This window comes from Schistocerca serialis, chromosome 3 (genome assembly GCF_023864345.2).
Source record: "Schistocerca serialis cubense isolate TAMUIC-IGC-003099 chromosome 3, iqSchSeri2.2, whole genome shotgun sequence".
NCBI classification, from domain to species: Eukaryota; Metazoa; Arthropoda; class Insecta; order Orthoptera; family Acrididae; genus Schistocerca; species Schistocerca serialis.
Genome location: NC_064640.1, coordinates 955,741,501 through 955,767,926, shown reverse-complemented (window position 1 = coordinate 955,767,926; position 26,426 = coordinate 955,741,501). Strand labels below are relative to the sequence as shown.

Genomic DNA, 26,426 nt, shown 5'->3' with positions numbered 1-26,426 from the left:
ACACATCAGTGTCCACTTCTGTAGTTATTTTGTAAAACTTCTGAGATTAGAGTTTAATTTCTGTCTAAGTAGAGCACATTAGAGATAGAGAGAGAAAAAAGAAGCTCGTTTCACAGCTTCCTTTAGATAACTATTCAAAAATTCACCTTAAGTAACTTGCAGGAAACAATGGAAAATCTTAGTTTGGATGGCTGGACGTGACACTGAACACCTCTCATCTTCTTATACGGACAGTACTAAAAATGAGTGATTAGCTATGAGGAAAGAGTGGTTCAAAAATGGTTCAAATGGCTCTGAGCACTATGGGACTTAACTGCTGAGGTCATCAGTCCCCTAGAACTTAGAACTACTTAAACCTAACTAACCTAAGGACATCACACACATCCATGCCCGAGGCAGGATTCGAACCTGCGACCGTAGCGGTCACGCGGTTCCAAACTGAAGCGCTTAGAACCGCACGGCCACACCGGCCGGCGGAAAGAGTGGAAGCTACCATAATCTACATCCCTATAACCGTCTTCTCCTCTCTGTCCTTACTTCTCGTGTGTAGACAGTCTATAGCGATGTACTATTACCATATAACCATGCCGAGGTACTCGAATGCGGCCGTATAGACAGCGTAACATATGTCTGTGCTTCAAATACCCTACCTATAGTGTGTAACAACCCACTCTTATTTCTCTTTCATAGGGGCCATGCAGAGAACATACGAAACGTTTTGAGTGATTATTCAAAACATTAAACAGAGCGAGGTGTCGCAGTCGTTAGGATTCTGGACTCTAGAGTAGCGCGTACCGAGCGAGGTGGCGCAGTGGTTAGACACTGGACTCGCATTCGGAAGGACGACGGTTCAATCCCGCGTCCGCCCATCCTGATTATGTTTTCCGTGATTTCCCTAAATCACTCCAGGCAAATGCCGGGATGGTTCCTCTGAAAGGGCACGGCCGACTTCCTTCCCCATCCTTCCCTAATCCGATGAGACCGATGACCACGCTGTCTGGTCTCCTTCCCCAAACCAACCAACCAATCTAGAGTAGCGGCATTCAAACCCTTGTCTGGCCATCGGGTTTAAGTTGATCTCAGCTTATCTACAGTGATAAGGGTTAATCTCAAAATGGTTTCTCTGTAAAGGACACGGTTGACATCCTCTCCCTGGTCGAGCTTATGCTCCGTCTCTAACGACCGTGACGTTTCTTTTGTATGATTTCCTTTCTGGTGTTAACAGGTGTTCCAAACGGATCTGCAGATCAAGATCAGCTTGGGTACCTGGACTTATCTATGATCCTTCGTGGTACCTCATTCGTGTTCTATGCGACCCAGTTTACCTAGGCGGTGCCAGTACGGTAAACAGACGCAGGTCCCTAGGTGAGATGAGACTTTCCAGAGCAGCGCGCCATTAATTCGAGGCTGTTATAACACTAATTAAGCGAATCGTGATGAGAGAGCACCGGTCAGTGGTTTGTTCCCGGCGCGGCCTCAGAGGCGGGATCCAGGTGAAGTCAGCCTTGACTGGGAATTAGAGGCTAGCCCGTCTGCAGTTGTGCACGCCCCACTACCTCACGTAATGGACGCGGCGCTCTCGCCGCCCTATTGTCTCGGGACGCAGCTGCAGGCGGCGAAATTTTGTGCTCCTGCTTCCCAGTGCTCCTACAACTTTGGGCTGACACAGGCCGAGCGACTTGCTCTATGAGAACACGATAGCATGTCACACACACAAGCGACGGGACTGTTCAACGATCACAAGTTCTGCTAAATAATTCAAGAAATGTTGGAAAGAGAGAAAATTTTAGTTACTGGGAAATAATCAGGAAGGTAGGCCGGCTGAGTTCAGTTTTGGGTCTACTCCTATTCATCAAATACTGACGAACGAAAGCAACTTTCGCATAATGTACCACTGCCAAGTAACATAGCTCGATGGAACCTGCACTGTGAATAAAAAAAAACTGCTACATTAGAGAAGGCTACTGAAAGAAATACGCAATGAGGCGTTCCATTTCTCCAGCAGCGCTGTTTACAATTGCTGGATGGTCGTGCAATACGTCTCCCCAACGACTTCCACACACGTTCCGTGGAATTCAAGTCGGAGGAACCGTTAAATATCCTCCGTTCCAAGAGCTGCTCCGCCTGCGCTATTCGATGCAGTCGTGCCTTATCATCGAAGTGGTATCACATTTCCACAGCCTTTGAGACACGGCAGAACTGCAGAAATTAAACAGTAGCAATATTAGGAATGCTGTAGCATATATCCAAACAGTGGCCGAAGTGCTGCAGTTTTCAAGCCTGTAGATCCATATTTGGAAGAAGTGGGGCAAAATACTCGTCTGGTCAGTAAGATTCGGTTTTAGATGACATCGCTAAATCAATTCAGGTGACTGCTAATGCGAAGGTATAGAAGAGGTGAAAACTGCAGAGCCAGACAGAAATTACAAAATGCTGAACAGGTTCTCGACGATGTTGAACGTAGTAAACGTGAGACTTTTTACAGCTGTACTATTCAGAACGTAAATTTTCACTGACAAATAAATGGGCAACATTTTCATCGTTATCAATTAAATCCTCTAAGGATCACGCAGAGCCGGACTACGCTCGACTTACAATCGCGCAGACAGTAAGACAAACCGAGAGATGCCTCTTAGTGGTAAGAACGCTGGGAGGAGCGGGGTTCAACTGACTGCCCATTCTCATTTCGTCTCTGTATGTTCTTAAATTAGGAAACGTGGGGTGACTGTTGAAAGTACAGCTTCGCGCCAGTTGCAAGTTGGCTGCTGATGTGGTCTGTGTCCCTGGAGCAGCTCGCTCCTTCATTAAGTGTTCTCAATTCGCGTCGATTCGAGATGAAGATAATACAGCAACAAACGGCGTTTACCTTCTCCGTTTAAACAAGTGCAGTTCAGTTGCCACTTTGTAGCCCGACTACGGCACAGCACCTCATATAGCTGCAAACATTTCACGTTGGCACCAGCAAGTTCAGGACACTCGTCGTTTATGTAATGGAAATACCGCCTGCTCGTTCGAGATGTACAACGCATTCAACAGTGTTCTGCGTGCAACCCAGAAAAATCAACTGGTCGTGACAGAGGAGACTTAGCCATTTCTCATGAATCTGTCTGGTGTGTTTTTCGGCAACATTTCTAAACCGTACAGGGTGCGCAGAATTCGTTCGCTAAAAGCGCTTCACGATCATAACAAACAATAGGACGTAGCGTTTCGTGAATTTAATCTGAGACATGGAAGGTAAATATTTACATCCACTTTCAGAGTGTAGATTACGTTCCATTTAATGTGAAAGTGAACCACCATAACGAAGGAATGTGGGGAAAACAGAAATCATCATAGTCGAGCACGAGAGGGACTTTCCAAATTCTGCGATTATTAAAAGATTATTAGAAATTAGGTATTACATATCATTAGATAGCGTAGGTTAAGATTTTCTGTACGTCAGGGAAAGCTCTGTTGGACAATGCGGTTAACTGGAGCAATTCAGCTGTGACTGCTCTGGACGTAACCCTTTGAGTTTGGCGACACCAGGACGCATTACACATAAGAAGTGTAATTACAAACTCGACGTAGTTTTAACTTTGTTTCATATAAATAATTTATAATGCTTCTCTTGAAGTAGATCAGTAACAGATTATTTCGGAGTTTATCTAACTACAGGGACGGTATTATATAACTACGGTATACCTTTCTTTTTTATGTAGTACTAGCTGCACTGCCCGGCGTTGGCCGGGATGTGCAATGCCTGCCACACAAAGTGATTGACCCTGTGCCTTGCTGATGCCCATATCGAATGCATACCGCATGGGAAACTGCAATCGCTTTAAATGGAAGGGCATATTTAAACCACTGGGTATCAACGGAATGCGAGGAATGAATACTACTTCACCTGCGGCATACCCCTTGATGATGGTGACCTGTGTTAAGTTCGGCAATAGTTTGTTCACGGCCAGCCTTTTTCTAATACATATGTAACAACGACAACTAATCAACAAATAAGAGTTTTAAATTACGTTTCTGCCAGATTCTCGAGATTTCAATCGTCTCGCGATTAAGTGACGTGTGATGGTACTGTCTCCCAAGAGGAGTATTGCCAGTGTAATATATTCTCGCGATAGGAATTACAGTCAGTTTACCACGATATATTTAGTTTGTTAGGCACTTTACTTTTCATTAATTTTGTTCATTGTTTCATCAGAATGCAGAAATTTGAAGTAAATCGTCCAAGAACTTTAAATCGGTCAAGTACTTTTCGAGAAGTTTGGTAACAACATTTCTCCTTTAGGTATTATATATATATATATATATATATATATATATATATATATATATATATATATATATATATATATATTGTGTGTGTGTGTGTGTGTCCGCCGAAATGTCCATTAGGCGAACGTGTAGAAATATGAAGTAAATCGGCCAACAACTTTTAGAGATGTTTGTAACAACTTTTCCCCTTTATATATCACACACATATGGAAAAACTGGTAGAAGCCGACCTCGGGGAAGATCAGTTTGGGTTCCGTAGAAATGTTGGAACACGCGAGGCAATACTGATCCTACGACTTATCTTAGAAGATAGGTTAAGGAAAGGCAAACCTACGTTTCTAGCATTTCTAGACTTAGAGAAAGCTTTTGACAATGTTGACTGGAATACTCTCTTTCAAATTCTGAAGGTAGTACGTGTAAAATACAAGGAGCGAAAGATCATTTACAATTTGTACAGAAACCAGGTGGCAGTTATAAGAGTCGAGGGGCAAGAAAGGGAAGCAGTGGTTGAGAAGGGAGTGAGACATGGTTGTAGCCCATCCCATGTTATTCAGTCTTATACTCAGCAAGCAGTAAAAGAAACAAAAGAAAAATTTGAAGTATGAATTAAAATACAGGGACAAGAAATAAAAGCTTGAGGTTTGCTGATGACATTGCAATTCGGTCAGAGACAGCAAAGGACCTGGAAAAGCAGCTGAACGGAATGGACAGTGTCTTGAAAGGAGGATATAAGACGAACGTCAACCAAAGCAAAACGAGGATAATGGAATATAGTCGAATTACGTCAGATGATGCTGAGGGAATTAGATTAGGAAATGAGACACTTAAAGTAGTAAATGAGTTTTGCTATTTGGGGACCAAAATAACTGGTGACGGCGGAAGTAGAGAGGATATAAAATGTAGACTGGCTACGGCAAGGAAAGCTTTTCTGAAGAAGAGAAATTTAACATCGAGTATAGATTTAAATGTTAGGAAGTCTTTTCTGAAACTATTTGTATGGAGTGTAGCCATGTATGGAAGTGAAACATGGACGATAGACAGAGTAGACAAGAAGAGAATAGAAGTTTTCGAAATGTAGTGCTACAGAAGAATGCTGAAGATTAGATGGGTAGACCGCGTAACTAATGAGGAGGTACTAAACAGAATTCGGGAGAAGAGGGGTTTGCGGCACAACTTGACTAGAAGAAAGGATCGGTTCGTAGGACACGTTCTGAAGCGTCAAGGGATCACCGATTTAGTATTGGAGGCAAGCGTGGAAGGTAAAAATTGTAGAGGGAGACCAAGAGACGAATACACTAAGCAGATTCACAAGGATGTAGGCTGCAGTAGTTATTCGGAGATGATGACGCTTGCCCAGGACAGAGTAGGATGGAGAGCTGCATCAAACCAGTTTCTGGACTGAAGACAACAACAACAACAACAACAACAACATATCACATTTTTTCAAGTCAGGTTACGAAATTACTTAGAAACTGTGGTGTCACCGCCAGACACCACACTTGCTAGGTGGTAGCCTTTAAATCGGCCGCGGTCCATTAGTATACGTCGGACCCGCGTGTCGCCACTGTCAGTAATAGCAGACCGAGCGCCACCACACGGCAGGTCTAGAGAGCCTTCCTAGCACTCGCCCCAGTTGTACAGCAGACTTTGCTAGCGAAGCCACACTGACAATTAGGCTCTCATTTGCCGAGACGATAGTTAGCATAGCCTTCAGCTAAGTCATTGGCTACGACCTAGCAAGGCGCCAGTACCAGTTTATATAAAAATGGAGATTATATTTGTACAAGAGCGATTTACACCGATTATGGATTAAAGTTAAGTATTACAAGATTTTCGAACTTTATTGCAATTCTAAAGACATTGTCCTGTTCCAGACCACAAGCCGGTCTGCGTGTATTTAAACGCGTGCCTTTCGGCTACCTCCGAGTGGCGTGGCTGTCTTGCTACGCCACTACAGAAATTCTATTCGCAACGTTGTATTCCTCCGACATATCGAACAGGGGAGTACTCGACGCGCCACAGTGGCCGTGGCTAAAGCCAAAAGCTGCTCCACTTTTCCCTTTTACAGTAAGCGTTCAAGCGTAATACCGCCAACTTCAATACACTTAGTGATCCGCTTTTCAAATGAATGTATACAGGACAGGCGTTTCTGACGCGGTCGATGGTACATGATATGCCTACAGAAAGAAATCCGGCGACGTCAAATCCAGGGACCTAGCGGGTCAATTAACAGGGCGACCTTCGTCGATCCACCGACCAGTGTAAACCCGGTCTGCTACCTCCCGTGCTTCAATCGCATAATGCACTGAACAACGGTCATGCTGAAACACATACGTTGTCGAACGTCCAGGGCAACATCCTGCAGTAGTAACGTTAGTTCCTGTTCCAAAAACGTTCGATATTTGCGTCCATTCAACGTGCTGTCGATAATATACGGACCAATTAGTTGGTTCCCTATGATGCCACACCCGACATTAATCAAACGAGGACGTTGATGGTCAACTTGCCGTAACCAGTGGGGAATATCTACACTCCAGTAATGAGTGTTAACGCCGGTTAACGCTACCTTGGTGTGTGAATGTAGATTCATCGGAAAATAGTACCTCGGTAAAGAACGTGGGGGCCGTTGGCATTTGTTGACGTGCCCATTCACAAAACACTACACGGTTGATGCAGTGACACGTAGTATTGATGATACTTATGACAGTAGAGTATTGTGACAATACTACCAACGGACATACCGGAATCGCGGTGTAATTGCCGGTCGCTCATCCGTGGGTTGTGGTACACTGCTGCAAGTACAGCTACTTCATTAGCTTGTTCTGTAACGCGTTTGCTTAATTTCCTTTTGCTGGTCTGTACGCTGTCATTTGACATAAAGGCGTTCACAGCCTTGTAAAAGAACGAACGCGAGTTTTCTCTGGAAAACACTCGACATACAAGGCAACAGCAACCTCAACACTTCTCCTACATCTCAGTAAATCAGAATCATCTCAATTTTTTTTCTGTGGTTGCGACATTCATCGTACACTTGCACGTCTGTTCCTCAAATGGTAGGTAGCTGTGCAGGTAACAAACACAGCGCAAGTATTGTAACGTTTAGGGCCGCTATTAGTTCTACGTCTGCATGATGAGCTCTGGTAACAGTGTACTACCTGCTATGATACGTCGTAGTTCGCTACACAGCCCTGGTGGCGCAATGAGTAGTCCCCTGTTCGATATGTCGGAAGAAGAGAAGTTGTAAAATGCTGGCTTGTCCTACCGTCACTGTATGGGAGTGGGGTCCCACGTGCTATTGGATATTCAAGGCCTCTGAGAAGCATGTCCTAAATTACTTTTGTGTACCCATTTCTATTCCTCCAATTACAGCGCCGTCTGTGACGAAACGAAGAAAACGCTTCAGACAAAACGTATGTAGATTTTCCCGTAGAATCGTAATCTGCAATAAAAAAAAACTGGCGTTCTAACAGAAGATTTCAAAGTTGTCCCCCGCCAGCCACGGGCGGAGTGGGGTGGCGGGTTGAGTGTGGTATTATTGGATATCCCCCTCAGAGACAAACAAATTAGAATTCTTTTTTTGGGTCCGATTTGTAGTTGTATAGATAGTTAAAATGAACTCCCTTTATATATACTGTAGCTATAGCACGGTTTAATATCGTCACTACAAGGCTAACGTTAAATAAATAATCTATAACAAATAAATAAATAAAATTCGCGAAAGTTTAATGTGTTTTGTGCCCATTCTCAAGAAGATATTTACTGTCCGTTCTCATTTGCGTAAAAGGAGATTACGTGAATCACATATCTGGAGATTTTGAAGATCTGGCTTTCTTCGCTACTGCGAGCACACGCCGAAAATTTCATTTCTCGATTGGACGGTGTCCAACCGCTGTAGCATCTGCATGTTAAACTACGACCTGCCTCACCGATGGATCGGCCGTACAAATCTCGTATTGGATTACCGGCATCCAACGCCGGTTCATGTCACGGTATGATGGGGCTTCTGAAAGAAAGATTCCTATGTGCCTCTTTCAATACACTTTGGGAGGACTAGGACGCCGCATAGCAAGAGCAGCAACTCCCCGGACGTGATGTAGAAGTATGGGTGGAGCTCGTTTATCGTCTGCATGTTTGTCGTGCGCCCACTGGAGGATACACTGAATATTTGTGAATGCTATATGAAAACAACGGTTCTAAATGTAAGTATCCCTTGTTGTACGTGCATGAATGTTATAGAGACACCCTTGTAAAATCGTACTGATCTTCTGAAAATGAAAACTTCGTATTCTTATACGTAAGTTAAATTTTAGGCCAGATTTATATCCTTATTCTTGTAGAGGCTGTAGAATTCGGACGAATCTTGATATAACCCACGTACTGATAACCATGTGCAGTGAAAAGATTCGGCTGACGCTTAGTTATTGAACTCGATGCCGAGATACACGTGTGATATCGGGCACGCAGCAGAGCACGGGATGAGCACGGGGAAAGGCAACGGCCGGCAGCTATTTCTGAACGGCGCCAGCCCCTGCCGCCAACACTCTTCCGCTCCTATTTACCCCTTTCCGCCCCTTCCTCCCTTCGAAATTTGATTATGTCACCCTTAGTTTGTGACAGCGACGTCCGCTAAAAGAGCCAGACGCAGAAGTTCCGGAAGCACGAATTTTAGCTGGAAAGCAGAAGCAGAAATTGATTTACGATGGGGCTCTCGTAAGTCGAGTGTTTTATCAAATTATATCGCTTCGTGGAATTTCGGGTTCATTATTAAGCTCTTGCGCATTTTGGATATCGTGTCCCTAAATAGAGTAGGAGTATCATACAGAACTTATATTTTCACCACAGAGGATACAATGTCTAATTCGTCAGCAAAGGCGAAGAATTCTAAATTATTGAAGTACTGGACGCGAAATATTTAACAGTATAACACTAACCAAAAAAGAAAAAAAGCTCCGCTTTGAGCGACTGCCAACGTAGAGGTCATCAGAGACGGGGCATAATCTAGACTAGACAAGAATCGGAAAGAAAATCGGCTGTGTTCTTTTCACAGGAGCCACGCTGGCACATTCCGTAGAGGATTTAGGGAAACAGCAGAGAACTTATACCTCGATGACCGGACAGAATTTTGAACTCCCGTGCTCTCTGCAAGCGGTTTCAGAGTCTTAACATCCGTGCTACGTCGCTCATTAACAGCGAACTTTAATTACAAAGGTTGGACAGCAATTTAGAAAGGTTTTGTTCCAAAAATGTGTCCAACCTGCGACTGCTTTGCCATCCGACTATTTTAATGCTTCCGTGCGCGGACTTATAAACGTGTCTACACTTACAGTTCGGCCAAGGGTATGTACCCGGCGATACAGCGAAGCACTGTACGCTCTTGCACTGCGCTCCGTTGATGTGAAAGATTGAAAGCTAGTGGAGAATTCAACAAATATGAAAAATGCAGAAGTCGGAATTGTTGTCCGTCAAGGAGAATGAATAAAGTTGTATAAGTAACGTTCTTCGATTGATGATACAGCCGTCCACCTATACCCCACCCCCATATTCCTGCCCATGACTCCTTCCATCCAGTTGTTTATCCAGAGATGATAATTATGCCCCACATAGACCACCTCCAGCAGAACTACATCATCTCCAACATAAACATCTTCAGTGACTTACAGGGAGGTTATAATTAAAATTTCGCTACTTGGGAGCCTTCATGAAAGACGAGTGATCGTTGGACATTGAAACTTTGGGGAGACATTTCTACGATCATGCGGAAGAGAAATAATGAATAAACCACTGATGAAAAGACATTTTAATTTCCACCTAAGAGGGCTACAAACGTTGCTCTGTGTGACAGCCATCTGCATCCACGACAGCATGGAACCTCACTGGACCACTAGTGATCCCACTTCACCATCGTCAGCAGCACTTCTCGAACGGTGGACCATGTAATGTTCAGCTGTCGTGACACAGCACGTGCACTGCTTGATGAACGCCCATCTCCAGCACTGTACACTATGGCAACAGCAACTTCTTCAACAATTTGTGTCGCAATTGGTCGTCGGCCTCTCGCAAGAGCATTTCCCATTCGCCAGTTAATTCGAATAAATGAATAAATTCACTCAAAAGTAGAATCTCACATGGAATTGATGGAATTTCCAACAGAGTACTAAAAGCTTCTTTTCAACAGACGAGTCAGATTCTCAGCCACATATGTAGTAGCTCACTGAAACAGGGCAGTTTTCCAGATAGACTGAAATATGTTGTTAAACCATTGCATAAAGAAGAGGATAAGTCTGATGCTAGCAACTACCGCTCTTTTCTGACACCTTTATCCAAAATTCTTGAAAAAGTAATGAAGTCAAGAGTAGCATCACATATTTCTAAACATGAAGTACTAACAAAATATCAGTTTGGTTTCCAGAAATGCTTTACAACAGAAAATGCTATATATACTTCCCCTGAGCAAATATTAAATGCTATGAATAGGTGAACATCACCCACTGGGATTTTTTGTGATCTCTCAAATGCTTTTGAAAGTGTGAATCATGAAATTCTTCTAGATAAGCTTAAGTATTGTAGTATGAGTAGGACAGAGCACAAATGGTTTAATTCATATTTCACTGGAAGAATGCAGGAAGTTGAAATTAACAGATAGTCTGCAAAAATCAGTAGAGTCCTCCAACTGGAGAGATATTCAGAATGGAGTCCTACAGGGTTCAGTCTTGAGACCCTCTTATTGTTCGTATTATATATTAATGACTCTATAGTCATGAAGATGCATAGCTAGTTCTTTTTGAGCCGGCCGGTGTAGCCGAGCGGTTCTAGGCGCTTCAGTCTGGAACCACGCGACCGCTGCGGTCGCAGGTTCGAATCCTGCCTCGGGCATGGATGTGTGTGAGGTCCTTAGGTTTAAGTAGTTCTAAGTTCTAGGGGGCTGATGACCTCAAATGTTGAGTCCCATAGTGCTCTGAGCCATTTGAACCATCTAGTTCTTTTTGCTGATGGTACAAGTAACAAACAAGAATCGGCTAAGGAAACGGTAAATAATGCTTTTCAGAAAATTATTATGTGGTGCTCTGAAAATGGACTATCACTAAATTCTGAGAAAACACAGTATATACAATCCTGTACAGTAAATGGCATAACACCATTGATAAATATAGACTAAATGATAGTCTGTGGTTAAGGCAGAATATTCAAAATTTCTGGGAGTTTGCACGGATGAGAAATTGAATTGGAAGAGACACATTGATGATCCGCAGAAATGGTTAGGTTCAGCTACTTGTGCTATTAGGGTCATTGTAAATTTTGGTGATAAACATATCAGTACATTGGTCTACTATACCTATTTTCATTCACTGCTTTCATATGGCTTCATATTTTGGGTAATTCATCATTAAGAGAAAAAGCATTCATTGCACAGAAGCGTGTAATCAAAATAACAGCTAGAGCCCACCCACGATCACCCTTGCAGACATTTATTTAAGGAACTCGGGATATCCACAGTACCTTCACAATACATATATTAACTTATGAAATTTATTATTAATAACCCACCCTAATTCAAAAATAATAGTGTAGTGCATAGCTACAACACTAGAAATAAGAATGACCTTCACTATTCTGAGTCAAATCTGACTTTGGCACAAGAAGAGGTGAATCATGCTGCCACAAAAATCTTTACGTCATTTGTCAAATGGCATTAAAAGTCTGACAGATAGCCAAATAACAGTTAAATACAAATTAAAAGAATTTTTGAATGGCAACTCCTATGCAATATATGAATTTTTAGATTTGAAGTAGTAACTGTAAAAAAGTTGTTAATTTAAATGTATAAAGAAAACTATGTTAAACTGACAAGTTCCACATCATTACGAAATGCATTCATGACCTAGGGAACAAGTATTAATGTAATGTAACTTAACTACTGCACAATAGTTCTCCATATCAACGGGCCCTGCAATTTTGATTTGGTCCTTCTAGTGGCGTGCTACGGTGTCGCAGGGCGGCAGTGTCAACCTGTACGAGGGTTACAGCGACGTACATGCAAGCAAACCGAATGTTAACACGTCAACTGTCAGTGCGTGAAATTTTCCGTAGGTCCTCATCCCATCAGTCGATGAGGTACAATTTCTCCAGCGTTTAAATATGAAATCACCCATGTTGACAGCGCGATATGTTTCCATTGTGTTTCTAGAGAAATTTAGTTTGTAGAACAGATCACGGCTGATCTGTCCGGTCAGAGGATTTCCTACGTTGCTTCTGAGCAAGGAATAATTAAATGGAAGGAAGTTGCATTTCGTTGTTTCCTTTTATGTGTCTGGTGAATAAATACATCTCTGCAAGAAAGTATAAAATAAGAAGATAGCAGCGTCTAAATTCACAAGGTATTTCGTGCCGAATTAATAACACGCTGAGACACTCACAGATCGAGTTCTGCTGGGAGCCAGCTGAGCAGGAAACCATTCCCTGGAAAAATCTCCATAACGTAAAACAAGTATCCAGAAGCTGTCGGAATTATTCTTGGCCCAAGGTAAAAAGAAAACACGAAAAGCTGCAAGAAAAGACACTGAATACCAATGCAACACGTGAAAATCACCATGTGGAAAGAACCGTGTTTCAGAATACGTCAGACAAATAATATACTATGGGTAAATTAATGTGTAATATTTCTAGTTAAAGTTTCAGGATGATAATTTTCAGTTATTGAAAGTAGAACAGTAGATTATTAGAACTTCAGTGGTTATCAAAAATGTTTTTGACATTTGTAAACTTTCATAGATTTTGCGAAACCTAAATTCCTTAAAAATATAAGGAAAGAAACTAAACATTCAAAGAAGCTTGTAATATGTAATCCTGGAAAAGACATTTCATGCTCTCACGAAAGGTATCACAGTTAAATGATAGCTACTTTTTACATAAAAAATATTGAAAATCCAAATAAATGTTAGCATTCGAAGAAAGTGTACGGTTTATACGGCTGGCAGCCAAAGTGTCAATTACGTAACTTCATTTATTCCGAGGTGGTGATTAAAGCTTTATAACGAAACTAGCTGTTAGCCACGTCTGCGCTCACATGTCAGTAGTTTTGTTACGGTGAGCAAGTAAGGTGTTGTGCGCGCAATAATGTCGGCTGCCCTCACGTGCCTGCCTGTTCCGGTCCGCACAGCTAGTGAAGTATGCTCCCCCTCACCATCCCCCCCCCCCCCCCCCCCCCGCGCCCCTCCAGTCACTGCCGCGCGCTGTGTGCAGAGGGGCGTGGGCACGAGCGCGCCTCTACACATTGTAACTATACGTCATACAACGCGCACATTATGCGACAAATTTAATAATTTTTATCAGAGTTTATGCTTACTGATGTAGAAAATGATGTTCCAACCCCTACTTCACACTCCTAGTCTTTTTTCCTATGATCTTCTTCAGGGTACAAGCTATCTCCGTAACAAATTCCAGCGAAATCGATTCGGCAGTTTAGTCGTGAAAACTTAACAGACGGAGTTATTTTCGCATTTGCGAGGACTATTCGGAAAGTAAGGTCCGATCGTTCGCGAAATGGAAATCACAGTGAAAATCAAAGATGTTTTATTTGCAACAGTTAGCTACACCTTCCTGCTACATCTCTACATAGCCGCCGCGCCGACTGAGGTATTTGTCGTAGCATTGAGCCAACTTCACACTACCCTGATCTACAGCTTGTTCTTTGTCTTGGTAGAGAACAGAGATGAAAATCAGACAGAGCCGAGTCCGGGCTGTACGGTGAGTGATTAAACACTTCCCATCCAAAACGCTGCAGGAGCGTCCTCATTGCCGCTGTAGCGGGCGACCGAGAATTGTCACGAAGAAGGAAATTCGTAACAGTGACGTTGTGTGAGCTGCATGAAATCAGGAGAAATCTCTGACAGGCACTCGTACTTGGCGGGAGACACTATTCTCTCGGCATCTTTACGTGCTCACTGCGCGCTCAGAACTGAAAACAGCGAGGTGATGCGACCGACGGGTATACTACAGACACCGTCCAACACATCTACAGGGTGTTGCAAAAAGGTACGGCCAAACTTTCAGGAAACATTCCTCACACACAAATAAAGAAAAGATGTTATGTGGACATGTGTCCGGAAACGCTTAATTTCCATGTTAGAGCTCATTTTAGTTTCGTCACCTACGCTCAATGGAGCACGTTAAAACGATTTCATACGGGATACTCTACCTGTGCTGCTAGAACATGTGCCTTTACAAGTACGACACAACATGTCGTTCATGCACGATGGAGCTTCTGCACATTTCAGTCGAAGTGTTCGTACGCTTCTCAACAACAGATTCGGTGACCGATGGATTGGTAGAGGCGGACCAATTCCATGGCCTCCACGCTCTCCTGACCTCAACCCTCTTGACTTTAATTTATGGGGGCATTTGAAAGCTCTTGTCTACGCAACCTCGGTACCAAATGTAGAGACTCTTCGTGTTCGTATTGTAGACGGCTGTGATACAATACGCCATTCTCCAGGGCTGCATCAGCGCATCAGGGATTCCATGCGACGGAGGGTGGATGCATGTATCCTCGCTAACGGAGGACATTTTGAACACTTCCTATAACAAAGTGTTTGAAGTCACGCTGGTACCTTCTGTTGCTGTGTGTTTCCATTCCATGATTAATGTGATTTGAAGAGAAGTAATAAAATGAGCTCTAACATTGAAAGTAAGCGTTTACGGACACATGTCCACATAACGTATTTTCTTTCTTTGTGTGTGAGGAATGTTTCCTGAAAGTTTGGGCGTGCCTTTTTGTAACACCCTGTATATCCGCTCCAACTGCTAAAAGTTCTGTATTTTACTCCACGACTGGTTTAGGCTTTTACATTGATTTTACAATTCGTCTAGTAGTTTTGGAGATTATCGGTTTTACAATTTTATTATCAGTATACTGAAAGAGACTGAAATTATGCGGAGACTTAAGCTATACCGGCAGCACACCCTTAACAAGCAGGTGGAGCTAAGACATTACAATTTATTGTCGATCTCCGATTTCCTTTCATGGTCATAACGGAAGATTTGTTCGACTGCTCGGTTGCTGATCCTGGGCTTGTTGTTATATGCTCTCTCTTCTGGTATAGATGGTTTTAACAATTTTTACGCAGAAGTATTTTATAGTTTATACGGTTGTTATGTGTGACATGAGCCTCAGTCATTTCCAAGAAAAAGTTTGAAAGTTTCCCAAGTACGTGTAGATTATTAGGATACTTATCCGTTTTTCTTTTTTAAAAAAATGTCGATTGTGTGTTTCGTATTGTAGATGCACACGTGAAGATGTGATTTGACACCTGTTCTTGTAAAAGTTGATATACAGCTGAAAGCGGTTTATTTGAGGAACACGGATTACTTTAGCTGCGGCGCCTTACCACGCCTGGGCTTCTTCTCGGTGAGGATGAAGAGCTGAGAGAAGATGGCGACGCTGGGGCAGCAGTGTGAGCAGCACTGGGTGGGCGCGGCGCGCGGCCGCGGCTGTCCGGGCCCGCACGCAGAGGCCGGCGCTGCCGCCGCCGCCGCTGCCGCCGCCGCCGCCGCCGCCGCAGCCACTGCCGGCCCTGGCGGTCCCAGCGGCGCGGCCACCACCACTGCTGCGGCGGCGCCGGCGCACGCTTTGGCCGCAGCCGCGGGCTCGAACAGCGCCAGGTCCAGCCCGTCCAAGTCGCTGGAGCACGAGTCGCTGAACGGCTCGAACTCGACGGACGCGCATTCGTCCTCGTCGTCGTCCTCGTCGTCGTCGTCGTCGCCCGCGTCGTCGCGCCACGAGCCGCCGCTCGCCATCGCCTGCCGTCACACGCCACACCTCACACACTCGTCCCGCGCGCTCACGTCTTCCCAAATGTAGCTGCGTGGCCGTCACTAAAACACTCTCCCCTAATAGTACTGATTTGTCTCGAATCTAAGACAAGCCTGATCGATCCATTTTTCTTCTCAACTATATGTAATTGATTGTTGTATGAGCTTACTCCAGGCTCAATAATGCCCTCGTCAAGCATAGATTGTATTTCTAACACGGTCCCTATAATGTGCCGGAATTACGTATGGTCTAACACAAAGTTTAGTATGCTCAAGAACACGAAATCGGTATTGAAATCCCTCGATTGTTCCTGTTTTGTGGGTAAAACTGTGGAATGTACTCGTAAAATCTCAAAAACGTTCTGCCTATCAGTGTCTTTACAATTCTCAATTGCTCGAATTTTATTCTGAATTAACTCATTAGTATGAAATACGACGTCGATATCATCCCTCTCAATACTTGCAGAGTGGTTGTTAGTGTCAAGTTCCGTCGATAATTCCGAACTGTTGTCTAACAGGAGGTAAAGCCGATTAATTTCCTCGTCACGGTTTGAGACCCAATCTTCAAATTTCAAAGCTGTTGACTTACCTTCTTTCTCTACACTTATTTCAGCATCGTGAAAGTTTAAGATTGCTTTGTATTCACTCAAAAAGTCTACTCCCAATATAATTTCCGTCGACAGTAACAGAACAATAAGAAAGTTCATAGAGAAGCTGTGGCTTTGACAAAGGAATTCTAAGTTGGTTTGTTCACGTACATCTACACTTTTTCCAAAAATTGCACCTTGTAATTTAATCTTACGTAAAGGAAGTGTGGGGTAATCGTTCGATTTGTTGCATTTGCCAAAAGCTGTTTCATTAACTACTGAAATGGGACTGCCAGAGTCAAGTACTGCCGTAAATTTTACGTCATTTACTGTAATGTGAATTACAGCATATGCAATGTTATTCTGTTTTACGTCGTGTTCCTGGAGTAAGATGTCCCTAACGTCTTCCATTTTTACGTAATTACTAGCTACGGCAGTTGCGTCGTCAGTTTCATAATTACGTATTGTGGCTGCCAGCGGTGAGAGTCATTGCCTACTGTCTCTCTGTTGGCGCGTATCGTTATTGGGATTACTTTTCTGTCTGCCCATTTCCATTCGTGTTTCGAAGGTAAACAGATGTGCGCGTAAATACGCGATTTTATCCACTAGTATTCAAATACAATATTAGCGCAAATCGCTGGGAATGTGTCGACGGAAAAAATCTCAACACCGAGGAGGGTTCAAATGGCTCTGAGCACTATGGTACTTAACTTCTGAGGTCATCAGTCCCCTAGAACTTAGACCTACTTAAACCTAACTAACTTAAGGACATCACACACATCCGTGCCCGAGGCAGTATTCGAACCTGCGACCGTAGCGGTCGCGCGGTTCCAGACTGTAGCGCCTAGAACCGCTCGGCCACTACGGCCGGCACCGAGGAGGGGTTATGCGACGTAAACGAAAGTTGGTAGCCTTGTTTCTAAACCTGAAACACTATAGCTATTCAAATTTCGGTGCAGTGGCACGAGAATGACGCTAGTACGCCACTACTAGCAGGCAAGGTTTGCTATAATTAGACACTGTAACGGCCGAGAGCGTGAGGTACCTTCGAGACTGGACGTAGTGAGTTGATGTTAGACAAGAATGCTTTAACGCGACAAAGGCGCCATTATCGACACCTCCCTGAGTTTCAACTAGGTCGTGTAGAAGTCCTACGAGAAGCTGGATGATCCTTCTGCGATACTGCAGAAAGACTTACCAGGAATGTAGCGCACTGTACATGACTGCTGGCAGCGGTAGTCACGATAACGAACGGACGCGAGAAGGACAGCCACGTGGCACTCTCGAGAGGGAAGAACATCGTGTTTGGCATTGGCTCTGGCGTATCGTACTGCATCCGCAGCAGCAGTTGGCAGCACAGTGACACAACGAACTGTTACAAATCGATTACTTCGAGGGCTGCTCCATTGACCCCAAACTACCGCCATTTGGTACTTCAGTGGTGTCAAGCGAGAGATCAATGGAGAGCGGATTGGAGGTCTGTTGCGTTTTCTGATGAAAGCTGGTTCTCTGTGTTTGATCTAGAGTTATAGCCTGGGGTGCGATTTCCCACGCGCCCTCACTGAAAAGTTGTACCTCGATCTGGTGGTTGGATCTGCTCAGGTGATATGCACGAACAGGAGTCCAGGGGCTGTTTTCCAATGGGACAACGCTCGTTTGTATGCTTTCATTCAACAATCTGGCGGCGACACCGGTTATTATTTTACCACCGTGTCATATTTGCAAGGGCTTATCTCGCGCTTACATTAACCTGTGATCTTACAATGTTAATTACTTAAATATTTTAGCTAGACGAATGTATTCCCGTAACTACTTTAAATATTTTTTGGTGTCATTTTTTCTTTTCCGACAGTGAGTACTAAGTGTATAAAAACGCATGAGTAACCACCCGGAGCAACCTCATGTCATGACCACACAAAGTAAACTTAAGGAAAAGCAGACGTCAAGCTGAGGTTCATTGGGAGATTCGTAAGGAAATTTAACTAATCCACAAAAGAAGTGGATCACAAAACACATGTTCGACTGTTTTAGTACTGTCCATCATTTGTTTCTCCGTGTTTGAAGAGCGCTGCTGCTCCACAACTATGTACTGAATTTATATGTATCCGTCATTTTATTCCATAAATCGGTTTTCGAACATTTTCAGGTTTATCTTCAGAGTGTTTCTGTTCAAAAAACGGTTCAAATGGCTCTGAGCACTATGGGACTTAATTTCTGAGGTCATCAGTCCCCTAGAACTTAGAACTACTTAAACCTAACAAACCTAAGAACATCACACATATCAATGCCTGAGGCAGGATTCGAACTTGCGGCCGTAGTGGTCTCGCGGTTCCAGGCTGTAGCGCTTAGAACCGCTCGGCCACCCCGGCCGGCCAGATCGTTTCTGTAGGTTACATCATTAGTTCTAGCATAATGGTGGGTGCTGCCTCTGTGACAAGAAGATGGAACACGCTTTACAGTATCGCCATGACTATTGTTTATATGTCGATATGGGTGTAAATTTCGTTTTTTACTTACTGCGACAGTACGGGCGGCTCGAAGCAGACAGATAGACACTAACGAAAAAAAGTCGCCCATACTGTCGCACTAAATAAAAAACTAACTTTACATGCATATCGACAGATAATCAATAGACACTGCGATACATTAAAGCGTGTTTCATCTTCTTGTCACAGAGCCAGCGCCCAGCATTATGCTAGACATAATGATGTAACCCACAGAAACCATCAGACGATGAACCTGAAAATGTTCGAAAACTGGGTGATGGAATAAAACATAATTATTCAAAAAAGTAACTGGTTGTAGTTTTATGTAACTTATTTACATTCAATTAACAGTCACGGGCTCTAAAATATCTGTAATGGAAAATCTCAATCTGATATACAGGGTGTTACAAAAAGGTACAGCCAAACTTTCACGAAACATTCCTCACACACAAATAAAGAAAAGATGTTATGTGGACATGTGTCCGGAAATGCTTAATTTCCATGTTAGAGCTCATTTTAGTTTCGTCAGTATGTACTGTACTTCCTCCATTCACCGCCAGTTGGCCCAATTTGAAGGAAGATAATGTTGACTTCGGTGCTTGTGTTGACATGCGACTCATTGCTCTACAGTACTAGCATCAACCACATCAGTACGTAGCATCGACAGGTTAGTGTTCATCAAGAACGTGGTTTTGCAGTCAGTGCAATGTTTACAAATGCGGAGTTGGCAGATGCCCATTTGATGTATGGATTAGCACGGGGCAATAATCGTGGCGCGGTACGTTTGTATCGAGACAGATTTCCAGAACGAAGGTGTCCCGACAGGAAGACGTTCGAAGCAATTGATCGGCGTCTTAGGGAGCGCGGAACATTCCAGCCTATGACTCGTGACTGGGGAAGACCTAGGACGACGAAGACACCTGCAAAGCACGAGGCAATTCTTCGTGGAGTTGACGATAACCCTAACGTCAGCGTCAGAGAAGTTCCTGCTGTACAAGGTTCAAATGGCTCTGAGTACTATGGGACTCAACTGCTGAGGTCATTAGTCCCCTAGAACTTAGAACTAGATAAACCTAACTAACCTAAGGACATCACAAACATCCATGCCCGAGGCAGGATTCGAACCTGCGACCGTAGCGGTCTTGCGGTTCCAGACTGCAGCGCCTTTAACCGCACGGCCACTTCGGCCGGCTCCGTACAAGGTAACGTTGACCACGTCACTGTATGGAGAGTGCTACGGGAGAACCAGTTGTTTCCGTACCATGTACAGCGTGTGAAGGCACTATCAGCAGCTGATTGGCCTCCACGGGTACACTTCTGCGGATGGTTCATCCAACAATGTGTCAATCCTCATTTCAGTGCAAATGTTCTCTTTACGGATGAGGCTTCATTCCAACGTGATCAAATTGTACATTTTCACAGCCAACATGTGTGGGCTGACGAGAATCCGCACGCAACTGTGCAATCACGTCATCAACACAGATTTTCTGTGAACGTTTGGGCAGGCATTGTTGGTGATGTCTTGATTGGGCCCCATGTTCTTCCACCTACGCTCAATGGAGCACGTTATCATGATTTCATACGGGATACTCTACCTGTGCTGCTAGAACATGTGCCTTTACAAGTACGACACAACATGTGGTTCATGCACGATGGAGCTCCTGCACATTTCAGTCGAAGTGTTCGTACGCTTCTCAACAGCAGATTTGGTGACCGATGGATTGGTAGAGGCGGACCAATTCCGTGACCTCCACGCTCTCCTGACCTCACCCCTCTTGACTTTCATTTATGGGGGCATTTGAAAGCTCTTGTCTACGCAACCCCGGTACCAAATGTAGAGACTCTTCGTGTTCGTATAGTGGACGGCTGTGATACAATACGCCATTCTCCAGTGCTGCATCAGCGCATCAGGGATTCCATGCGACGGACGGTGGATGCATGTATCCTCGCTAACGGAGGACATTTTGAACACTTCCTGTAACAAAGTGTTTGAAGTCACGCTGGTACGTTCTGTTGCTGTGTGTTTCCATTCCATGATTAATGTGATTTGAAGAGAAGTAATAAAATGAGCTCTAACATGGAAAGTAAGCGTTTCCGGACACATGTCCACATAACATATTTTCTTTCTTTGTGTGTGAGGAATGTTTCCTGAAAGTTTGGGCGTGCCTTTTTGTAACACCCTGTATATCTGCTCCAGCTGCTAAAAGTTCTGTATTTTACTCCACGACTGGTTTAGGCTTTTACATCGAAGCCGTTCTATAGCGGAATCTGGAACTGACATTGGAAATGGTATCAAATGTTTTACATAATGGTAGTATGAATATTAAATAATTTACGTAACAGCACTGGGGTGGTACTGAGCAGAATTTGGGATACAAGAAATTTGTAGCACGACTTCACTAAAACAAAGGATTGGCTGATAGGACACATTCTGAGACATCGAGGACGTAGGTTGCAGTAGTTGAGGTTTGCACGGGATGGATCATCACGGAGAGCTGCATGAAACTAGTCTCCAGACTGAAGAAAACAACAACTCAGCAGCACAACGTAACCCATATTTTTCTTCTTTTGTTTTCCTCTGCTTGTACCGTAAATTTGTAAACTTAGAATGGTTTGATGTCGAAACTCCTACGTTACTGTTATGCAAATTATTTAAATATTCGTTATATTATTATGTACAACGTTTAGTTCCATTCAATGTGAGTTTCTGATTCCATTAGAAAATGGTTTCAATAAAAAGCCGAAACCGGTTGTGCAGAAAAATAAAGAACTTTCTAGCAACTGGAGCGGCTATTCATCAATACTGTTCAGCAATCTGGGCACTAATGGAGGAGATAGATAACATCTGACGAAGAGGGGCGCGTTTCGTCACGGGACCGTTTGGTTGACTCTACTACTTCAGTAGCAGACGGTACAGGAGAGTTGTCAGTAACGAAGAAGGTTACTGTTGAAAATTCGAGAGCCGTCGTTCGAAGAACAGTCTGGCAGCATGTTACTTACTCCCACATACGCTTCACGAAATGATCACGACGAGAAAATCACACAAATTAGAGCTCAAGCGGAACCTTATCGACAGTCATTTTTCCCACCCACCACTGGTGAATAGAACAGGGAAAGGGACAAAAATTAGTGGTTCCAGAAGTGCACTCCGCCACAGCGTAATGTGGCTTCCGGAGCACAGATGTACATGTCGATGAAAGCGCACACCACAAGTCGACGCTTTAATTTTCATTTCCGGAGGATTTCCCTCAAGTTATACCAAGCGAGGTGGCGCAGAGGTTAGCACACATGACTCGCGTTCGGGAGGACGACGGTTCAAACCGCCTCCGGCCATCCTGATTTAGGTTTTACGCAATTTGTCTAAATCGCTTCAGGCAAATGCCGGGATGGTTTCTTTGAAAGGGCACGACCGATTTCCTTCCCCATCCATGACACAATTCGAGGTTGTACTCCGTCTCTAGTGACCTCGATGTCGACGGGACGTTAAATCCAATCTTCTTTCCTTCTTCCTTCCCCCAAGCCCGGAGAAACACCTCACTAACAGACCGTCGTTACGAAATTTGACTGACCAGCAGTTTGACATTTTCGAAGAGTTTTCTTCACAGCGCGGAGGAATTCCTCACTGAGAACTGACCAGCATTCAGTGCATTGGAAAAGCTAGTGCACTTTACATCACGGATTTGCCTCATAAATTTCTGATGTGATTCACTTTTCTGAATAAGGCACTACACGTATCATGAACGACCAACATTACTACCGTCTCACTTTTACCAGAGCTGGTTAGGATGTAGACCAATTTGCATCTTGGAAGGAACTGGTTGTTTACCTCCGGTGGGCTGACACCAACGCAAACCACGCAGTTGTAGGAGTAATAATAAAGAGTTAAAGCGACGTAACATTGTGATGATGAAGAGACTCGACAGAAGAGGCTGACGAAGACAGTCTGGAGCTGTGTGCGTAGAGTACCGTGATAGCAGATAAGCTCCCTACGCCAAGCGAACATAAATGAAAGCTGCTAATGGAGAGATTCCACGCGATGAAGAAAGGGACAACAAAAATAGCTACCATTTAAGGAATTACATTCCATCGTGTTTGATGAATTAACACTGCAAATGCCAGCAGTGTAGAATGCTTATTCAATATCACGGTATTATAATCTTGCAACAGAACGAGGGTTAGCTGTCCCTTTACCGCTAAGTTATCCTTGCACCCGGCGAAACCATAAACATCTTTCGAATCTCACGCACAATGGTTTTAGACGCAGTCCTGTAATTTAATTTGTTACATAGTGTTACCCAGTGTATAAAGGGAACACAGAGGACACTTTGAAGTATGTGAGGCTCAAAGTGGAAAAGTCATATACTACCAATGTGCTTTTAGATCTGCCTATGTAGCCTATGTGCTGGGATTTAATTTCTAGATTTATTCCGATCGGTTATCCCGGACTTGTTGATTAGATGCAACAGAGAGAATCAGAATGAAAAAATGAAATCCGGCGAGCAGTTTTATGCTCCTATTTCTCGAAGACTAATGGTGGGGCAGTGGTTCGAGAAAATGCCTTGTGTCTTCTCAAGACTGTCGGCGTTGATCTACCATTTTCTGATGATTCAGTGAGTTCCAAAGAGTAACATCTGTTCTGCAGACAATCTGTACGCAGAACTTGACTGGCCGCCGCAGCGCGAGAACTAATGGCGCAAGACTTGCGCTTGTCTGAGACCAGACACATGAATATTAGAATCAGCTCACGACTGCAACTCACACCGTTCTGGCTTATTACAAAAAAAATGGTTCAAATGGCTCTGAGCACTATGGGACTTAACATCTATGGTCATTATTCCCCTAGAACTTAGAACTACTTAAACCCAGCTAACCTAAGGACATCACACAACACCCAGTCATCACGAGGCAGAGAAATCCCTGACCCCGCCGGGAATCGAACCCGGGAACCCGGGCGCGGGAAGCGAGAACGCTACCGCACGACCACGAGCTGCGGACTGGCTTATTACAAGAAATTATCAAACTGTTGTTCCTTATCGGCACATCTTCACGCGCAGTGCAAAGTGATGCTAAATATACGGAGTGGCAAATCTCTCTATGTGCGTAGCACTGTTACAAACGAAGTAACCTAGTTTCATTACTGCGTGGTTTCAAGTCGAAAAACAAATATCAAGAATTTGAAGATGAGGGTACACCAACAGCAATCAGATAATCCTTTTCTATTGAGAAGGGAATGGCGGTTGTATTCTAAACTGTCAAAAGAGTATAGAAACATTTTATCCTCTCTCTCTCTAAAATAATAATTGAAAGAAATCACTGCAAATGGTACATAGAGTCATTGCCGCCAGTGGCAGAGGTACTTAAGACCAACATTGAGATCGAACATTTGGATCTTTCATTACGACAAAGTTTCATGAATGGTTAAAAATCTGCACTATTCAGCTGCATAACTTTCTAAGTTCTTCGAGACCCTCTCTAAGGTCATCTTATTGCTTTTGAGACTTCGTCTTACTTTTGTCAAGTTTGGACTCTACAGGAAAAATAAGCCTTTTTCTAAGCATGGTAATCTCCTGTCAGCATTGAAGACGCTTGATAAGACTGTGATTTAGTGAACTTCTTGAAGGATGAGTAGATGGCTAGAATTTATTAGAAGTTATTTTCGTAAAGTGAAATACACTGTCGTCATATGTTACATCACGAACACCTTGACCGAATGCTGCCAATCTGATACTCCAGTATTTCCATACCTGCGGGATATGTTGATTAAAGTTTCATTCGTTCATTACAGAAGAAATTTATTGCTACAGATGAATTGTGCGAGTATGAGATGTGTTCCTTACTGGATCTTTTCGAGTGGAGATCGCAACAAAGCATGTCCAGGGGAAGTTCACGTGCAGTTTATCGCCATGTCTCGGACTTTGAGAAAGGTGGATTATTGGCGTGAGGATGATGGGAGTACTGCACACACAGCTGGCTGCAGAACGAGTGCTGACTCAGGACGACAGTGGGACAACTAGAGTAGAAACCGATTCCATAGGAACTACGCCACGAGAAGTTCGTAGGAATGTTTGACTGGCTATGACGAATAGACAGACGACAACAGATGAAATCTGGGCACAGATTATAGCCAGTGTCATCTTGAATCGTAGGTAACAGATTATTGGAAGCTGAATTGAGCTTTCCAGGGGCCATGCTTCGCTTAACGTCGATACAGTACCACAGAAAACAGACTTACATAGCGTAGAGTCAGACACTGACAAGGGGAGGCCGCCAGTTGTGAAATTCAGATTCGATTCATATTGCGCGTAATAAAAGCTCATGGCCAGAGGAGTAATGTGGCAAAGCACCAAGATGCACTTCTCAGCCGTTGTCGAGAAAATCGACAGTTAAAAGAAACCGTTGCGGTGAAATACTCTCTACGATTAATAACTTTCCAAAGCGTCCTGACGCAGCGGTAAGCGCTCGGGTTCGTAACATGAAGGTCGCCGGATCGAATCCCGCGCCATGCAACTTTTTTTTATTATTAGTTTTTTTGTAATTCAAATATATATATATATATTTATATGAATTGCTTATGCATGTTGGTGAAGGCGGATAGCTCTCCAATTGTACCGCCTCCATTTTTCCGTCTGTTTAACAGGGTGTACCAAAGCTCTCCCGTCCGCACAGATTTTCGACGATGTTATAAGTTGCGCTAGGGACCGCATCTACCTTCTTTCGAAGTTAGCACGCAACTACGCTGTTATGCGGCGGCTCGTTTCGGCCCATTCAACATCTGTCCTTCAAGTGTAACGAGCGAGTAACGGAGTTTATATTTCATACCTGCCACAGCAAATTTGTGTTCGTGGGGTTTCTATTCTAATTCGAACGTTTGACTTACGCTATACGTATTCGTTTCGGAATATCGTTTCTACGTCTTCCGTTAACTATACGTGGTTAACATTATGAAGACAATTAATAACATTTGTGAAATACAACTTTGTTTGCGGAAAACGTAATGATGTTCGAAGTCGCCAGTTTTTCTACGACAAACGACTTTCAACAACTTATTATATGCATAATTGTTGCAACTGACTGCCGGGAATTATATATATATATATATATATATATATATATATATATGAATTACAAAAAACAAATACTAAAAAAAAAAAATTGAATGGCGCGAGATTCGAACCGGCGACCTTCGGATTACGAACCCGAGCGCTTACCGCTGCACCACAACGCTGTAGAAAATCATTAATCGTAGAGAGTATTTCATCGTAACGGTTTCTTTTAA

General features: G+C 43.6%; 1 protein-coding gene across 1 annotated transcript in view; it reads right to left on the bottom strand.

Moving 5' to 3' along the window:
- Positions 1-15,714, bottom strand: part of LOC126471341 (ras GTPase-activating protein raskol) — a gene marked incomplete at its 5' end in the record, with an annotated part of 695,914 nt that extends 680,200 nt beyond the window's left edge. The window contains one exon of the mRNA XM_050099461.1: positions 15,654-15,714. Within this exon, the coding sequence (XP_049955418.1) occupies positions 15,654-15,714 (61 nt within the window). The remainder of the gene's footprint in view (positions 1-15,653) is intronic.
- Positions 15,715-26,426: the final 10,712 nt, after the last annotated feature.